At 35.1% G+C, this 6078-nt stretch overlaps 1 protein-coding gene across 1 annotated transcript in view; it reads left to right on the forward strand.

Annotated features, from left to right (window-relative positions):
- The window catches only part of SLC6A15 (solute carrier family 6 (neutral amino acid transporter), member 15), a 44979-nt gene that overhangs the window by 7362 nt on the left and 31539 nt on the right, over positions 1–6078 (forward strand). Inside the window, exons 2-4 of the mRNA XM_006872969.1 lie at positions 1347–1504; positions 2071–2197; positions 4545–4726. Of these exons, the coding sequence (XP_006873031.1) occupies positions 1347–1504; positions 2071–2197; positions 4545–4726 (467 nt within the window). The remainder of the gene's footprint in view (positions 1–1346; positions 1505–2070; positions 2198–4544; positions 4727–6078) is intronic.

A 6078-nucleotide genomic window follows, 5' to 3' on the forward strand; every position in this document is an offset into this window, starting at 1 on the left:
GCCTCCAGGTATATGTGATCAGGAAATGGGCTTCCCTTTTCACTCTTCTTCCTGAGAAGTTTCAAGATACCACTGTTGGTCGTTTTGACGTAACTTAGGATTTAATTTTCAGCTTATTTCCATTTTTTGTCTGCTTGTCCCACTTCACAATCCCTGTTCAGGAGTTTTTTCTAGTTGTAAACAGTTCCGGGCTGGCTGTGGCCATTTGATTTTAATTGGACACTGTCTCTTTAAATATCGAGAAGATCTGTGCACATGAATAGTGGTACCCTCCAAGGGTGGGGCTGGGGTGCCCACTAGCTCAGGCACCCCTATAGCCACCAGAATGGAGGTGCGCAGACAGCAAGGGACCAATGAATAGATACCAAAAGAAATGAATGACCACACCTTTATCTCTGTGGTTCTGCCAGGTGTCTGTGGCCTCTCCGATTCTTCCCCCACGTGGTCTCACCCAAGATGGTGGCTCCTGGAGCTGCTGAGCTTCCTGGACTAGAAAGCAATAGATTTCTTGCTTCTGCCACAAATTCCCCCATCTATGAGCCTTCCAACCCTCTAAATATTCCTTTATATGTGATTCAAAGTTCTGGGACCATCCTCTGAGCCTGCTTGGTCGGGTATTTTGTGTTGTTATTGATGGAGCTCCTTTACTGCACTTCCACCCGATCCGCCATCTTGTTTGTTCTCTGTATGTACATTTTTATAATAGACATTAAATGTCTCATAATGAGTTGGAATTCTAAATTGTTGTACTAAAAGCAACTAATTTTATTATTTTGTAAACCATTCCCACCACTTCTTTGCAGAATTCTAGAAAGCAAAAAATACTAGTTTCTTGAACTGTAATTTGCAGAAAATTTATGTGGGTGGGAATGGCATTTGATTTTTTTTTTCTTTTTTTAATCTAGACAGTCATTTCTTCTTTCATAATGTTATGTAATTTAGGAAAAAAATCGGTTTTGATAAAATAAAAATTCATTACAGATTACTAAATTTGTAATATTCAGTCATTTGTGAATTGAATAATTGAATTAAACAATCTGTGAATTTAGATAGTTGGGAAAAATTTAATAAATGGCATGATAGATACTGTGTGAATAAGATTTCCAGGAGTTTGTCAATCCTACTCAAGAAAATAATGTTTTCTAAATCAATAATTTTTATGCAAAATGAAGATGCTTTATCCTTATGAAAATAAAGCCATATTTTCTTAAAATTAAAATTCAGGTACAAATTATACAACTTTTATTAAAATTGTACTTCACCTTTCATGAGATAATTAGAATTAATATTTTCTCTACTGTGAATATTGAACATATAATCTATTTTATTTATTCTTCTCTCTATAGGTGCATATCTTTTGCCATATTTAATACTACTTCTGGTAATAGGTATTCCCCTTTTTTTCCTGGAACTTTCTGTGGGTCAGAGAATTCGGCGAGGAAGCATTGGTGTATGGAATTACATAAGCCCTAAACTGGGCGGCATTGGATTTGCAAGTTGTGTAGTAAGTTTCCTGGTATGGTACATGGAATAACTTTTAGGGAACTTGGATCTATATTGTTTACAACTAAATGGAACCTCTGAGTGTATATTTCTAGTCAGCTCCTTAATTATTTTCTAAGAAAAGAACAACAGTACTTAAACATGTATTAATATCCCAAACCAATTATTTATTAATATAGCTCAGGTTTGTTAATTAATGTTACTAAGGACTGTAAGAAAATTAGTTTGTTTGGTACAGTGGTTAAAGTGCTTGACTGCTAATCAAAACGTCAGCTCTCCTTGGAAGAAAGCTGTAGCAGTCTGCTTCTGTAAAATGTTACAGTCTTGGGAAACCTATGGACCAGTTCTACTGTGTGCCTAGGGTAACTATGTGTCATAATTGACAACAGCAGGTTTTGATTTTGGGTTGAAGGACTATAAGAGAAATTAGCTTTTTAATGAAAGATAATTTGTTTCAAATAGAAAATATAATGAGTTAGATGGCATTTTTTTTTTTTTTTTCGCATTTCATCTCGTTATTTCAAAGGGAAGCATGGAGTTTTAATGAAATCATTTTTTATTTTGCAGGTGTGTTTTTTTGTGGCTCTCTACTACAATGTCATCATTGGCTGGAGTTTGTTTTATTTTTCTCAGTCTTTTCAGCAACCTCTACCTTGGGATCAGTGTCCTTTGGTGAAAAATGCTTCAAATACTTGTAAGACATGAATAATATAGTGTTTATTCATTGAAAGATCGTAAGATTGATGATGATCAAGGGAAAAAAGTTTCAAGTGCTTTTCTTTTTTTACAATAATAGGAAAATTATGTTTTCAAAATAGTCACCATACTAAACTTTCCTTACATTTTGGATTGACATACTCAGATATAGACCTTCAGCACAATCTAATTTTACTCTCTTCCCAAGTTATTTACTATGCCTCTGTCATTAGGATACAAGATTGTAAGTCTTCAGGCGTTAACTTTGTACATCCTTTACTTTGTACACCCTTTTGGTACCTTTTCATGCAAATAAAGAAAAAGTAGAATTTGGATTGAACTAACTGCTTTTATTTCTATTTGAGGAAATAAAGGACAATTTCCTATAGTAGCAAAGTTTGATAGATATATAATGCAAATTACACATGCAATTTTATGTTTTAAGTAGTCATATTTTTAAAAAGTAAAAAACAAGTAGGTGGAATATTTTATTAGCCCATTATATCCAGAATATTGTTATTCATCATAATATACAATAATTAACTTAATAATTTACATTATCTTTCTCATACTGTCTTTTAAAATCTGGTAAACATCTTACATTTAGGTTGCTTCAGACAAGCCTGTTTCAAAAGCTGAATGTGACCAGTTACTGCATTTGACAACGCTGACCTACCTACACGGTCAATCAGATAAACCTGATTTTGTTATAATTATGTTGATAAGAACAACACATATTCTTACTTCAGAAAAGCATAATAATAATTGTCAAAGAGAATGTATGAGGGGACTTCAAAAAGTTTGTGGAAACGTGGATTTAAGGATAAAAATTAAAAACATAAACTCCATCAGGGTCAAGAGACTTTTGTTAAGCGACAATACCAGCCATTTAGTCTATCACTAAGGAACTGAGGTCCTAGGAGTTTAGCCATATCAATACAGTACTTTTTGCACTATTGACGGAAGAAAATCAGTGCCCCTTAAAGATGTTTTAAGAAGTTAGAAGAGTCCAAATCAAGATGGTAAGGTGGATGCCTAATTATTTCCTATCAAAACTCTCACTAATTACTCTTTTTTGACAAGAGGAATGAGCTGAAGCATTGTTGGAGAAAGATTGTATTGAAGTTTTCTCTGGAGTTTTCTTGCTTACAGTTTTGGCTAGTTTTCTCAAAATACTCTTATAATAAGCAGATGTTATTCCAGAAAGTACCAAACATAATGCCTTGTTGTTGTTAGAGTGACTTTGAGTCAGTTCCAACCCATAGAGACCCTGTATAGGGTTTCCAAGGAGCAGCTGGTGAGCTTGAACTGCCTACTTTGCAGTTCAAATGGCTTTGCAGTCTCGGGCATTAACCCACAGCACCACACCAGGACTCCTATAATGCCTTGAATATCCCCCAAAATCTGCTGCCATGGCCTTTGGTCTTGACCAGTTGACTTTTGCTTTGAGTGACCACTTCTACCTCTTGGTCACCATTGTTTTTATTGTGCTTTGTTTTCAGGATCTAACTGGTAAAGTTCTCCTTTTACATTTCCACAAAGAAATGCTTCAGGATGTTGATCCCACTTGCTTAAAATTTCCATGGAAAGCTCTTCTCTTTGCAGTTGATCTAGTTGTAACAGTTTTGACACTTATTGAGAAGAAAGTTTGCTTAACTTTAGTTTTTCAGTCAGACTTGTGTAGAACCTGCTGAGAGGCTGTGGTGTTGTCTATTCTTCCTGCTGTTAATCTTTGGTACTTTTCAATTAGAGGATGAACAAGATTAATTATTTTCCTCACAAATGTTCATGGTTGCTGCTTCAGGCTTCATCTTCAACACCACTTATTCCCTTCTTAAAAACGAATTACCATTTATAAACTGCTGATTTCTTTGGAACATTGTCCCCCTAAATAATGCATACATGATTTCACCATTCTTTCTAGCAAGCATCAACATAAATTTTATGTTTGTGTTGCTCTTATGGGGACACTTTTCATACTGATGTCTATTGCTTAGTGTCTCCAACTAGATCCTCTTCAGATATATTATAACAAATTGGTATGAGCTTATTTTGGCAAAAAACAACAATGACAAAACAAAACCAAAAACAACAATCAAAAACACAAAACCCAAAACTCTGAAATCCATGCATAGTTTTTTCATAATATGTATTTTCCATGAGCATTTTGAAGACTCCTTATATTTCCATTCTTTTTTGACATTTAAAACATTTAAAAACTTTACTCATCATGAATTTAAGTGCTTTTATAAAATGGTGGTACATTACTAGAAAATGTGAAGAATTGAATTATGGACTTACTAAGTTTATTCTAAAACAATAATATATTATTTATTTCTTTACAGTTGTGGAGCCTGAATGTGAAAAAAGTTCTGCTACCACCTATTATTGGTACAGAGAAGCACTGAATATTTCCAGTTCCATCTCTGAAAGTGGGGGCTTAAACTGGAAGATGACCATCTGCTTGCTGGCTGCATGGGTTATGGTTTGCTTGGCTATGATCAAAGGCATTCAGTCTTCTGGAAAAGTTAGTATGTTAAAGCCCCTCCTGGTTCTATTTATTACCATTTCTGGGAACCACATCCCTTTTAAAGTTTGTTACAATTTCTGTGGAGTCCTGATGTGGTGCTGTGAGTTAATGCACTGGACTGAAAAGCCGGTTTGAGCCACAAGGTCAGTGGTTCAAGTTCACTGGCTGCTCCTCGGAAACCCTATACAGGGTCGCTATGGGTTGGAACCAACTTAACGGCACTTAGCAACAACAACAATCTCTATGGACAAACTGTGACTAATGATTCATCCTAAGTAGTTAATTAAATGGAGACAAAAGGTTGGTAGTAGTGCTGGGGCTCTGTACAATAAGCACTGGACTGCAAATAGCAAGGCTCTCTGTTAGCACTGAGCATTTACCTTGATCTTTATTTTTCTTCATGTTTTATGATTGAACATTCACTTTACCTTCTTAGTAAGCTGTATTAGAGTATCATCATGGAGTCTAGATCAGTATCAAGGAACAAATAAGAACCCAAATATTTGTAAAACTGAAAGAAATTCAGTCTTATAATTAGTGTGTTGTTTATATTCAGTGCTGTTGAGTAGATTATGACTCACAGTGACCCTTTATAGAGTTTCTGAGGAGTGACTAGTCGGTTTGAGCTGCTGACTATGGAGTACCACACCAATACTTGGTAATTAGTATAGAAATAAAAATAATGCAGAATGAAGAAATCCTCTCTCCTTAAGAAATTGTATACAGAAAGGAAATCTTAACTTTCTATAAATTTTCTTAATGTCTCTGTCAAAGTGGAGATTAGATATGCAAAGCTTAATAGGATACTGTCTTTGTAATTAAATTGATGAAACATAATTACAGCATAGCAAATACAATAATAGAGGCTTCTAGAAAGTACTTGAGAATATAAAGGCAGTGATTGAAGTTAATCTGGATTTGTGTGGAAGGCTTCACAAAGGCGGTAGTATTTGCTTTAAGGTGTGCTGGTTAAAGAGGAGCTCACCACAAAGTTCAGAGAGAGAAAATTTTATGCAGCAAAAATAACATGTGCAAAACCCAGATACACCTGAATTCTCCTGTATAGAGAGGAAAAAGCCTTTGCCCTCACAGAGCTGAAATTCCAATAAACAAATAAATACATTGCAAGATAATTTCAGTACTACTAAGGAGCAGGAGAAAGATGAAGCTCCTGTAAAGATTTACAGCTTCAAAAATCCTATACAGGTTTGGTGAGTTGGAACTGACTTGATAGCATAGAAACACCACCATCACCAAGGAGTGTAAGGAGTTGATGACACCTTTTTGGAGTCCTTGGGTAATTTGTTGTTGTTGTTGTCAGGTGCCATCGAGTTGGAACTGACTCATAG

The sequence above is a fragment of the Chrysochloris asiatica genome, unplaced genomic scaffold (assembly GCF_000296735.1).
Source record: "Chrysochloris asiatica unplaced genomic scaffold, ChrAsi1.0 scaffold00217, whole genome shotgun sequence".
Taxonomy (NCBI): domain Eukaryota; kingdom Metazoa; phylum Chordata; class Mammalia; order Afrosoricida; family Chrysochloridae; genus Chrysochloris; species Chrysochloris asiatica.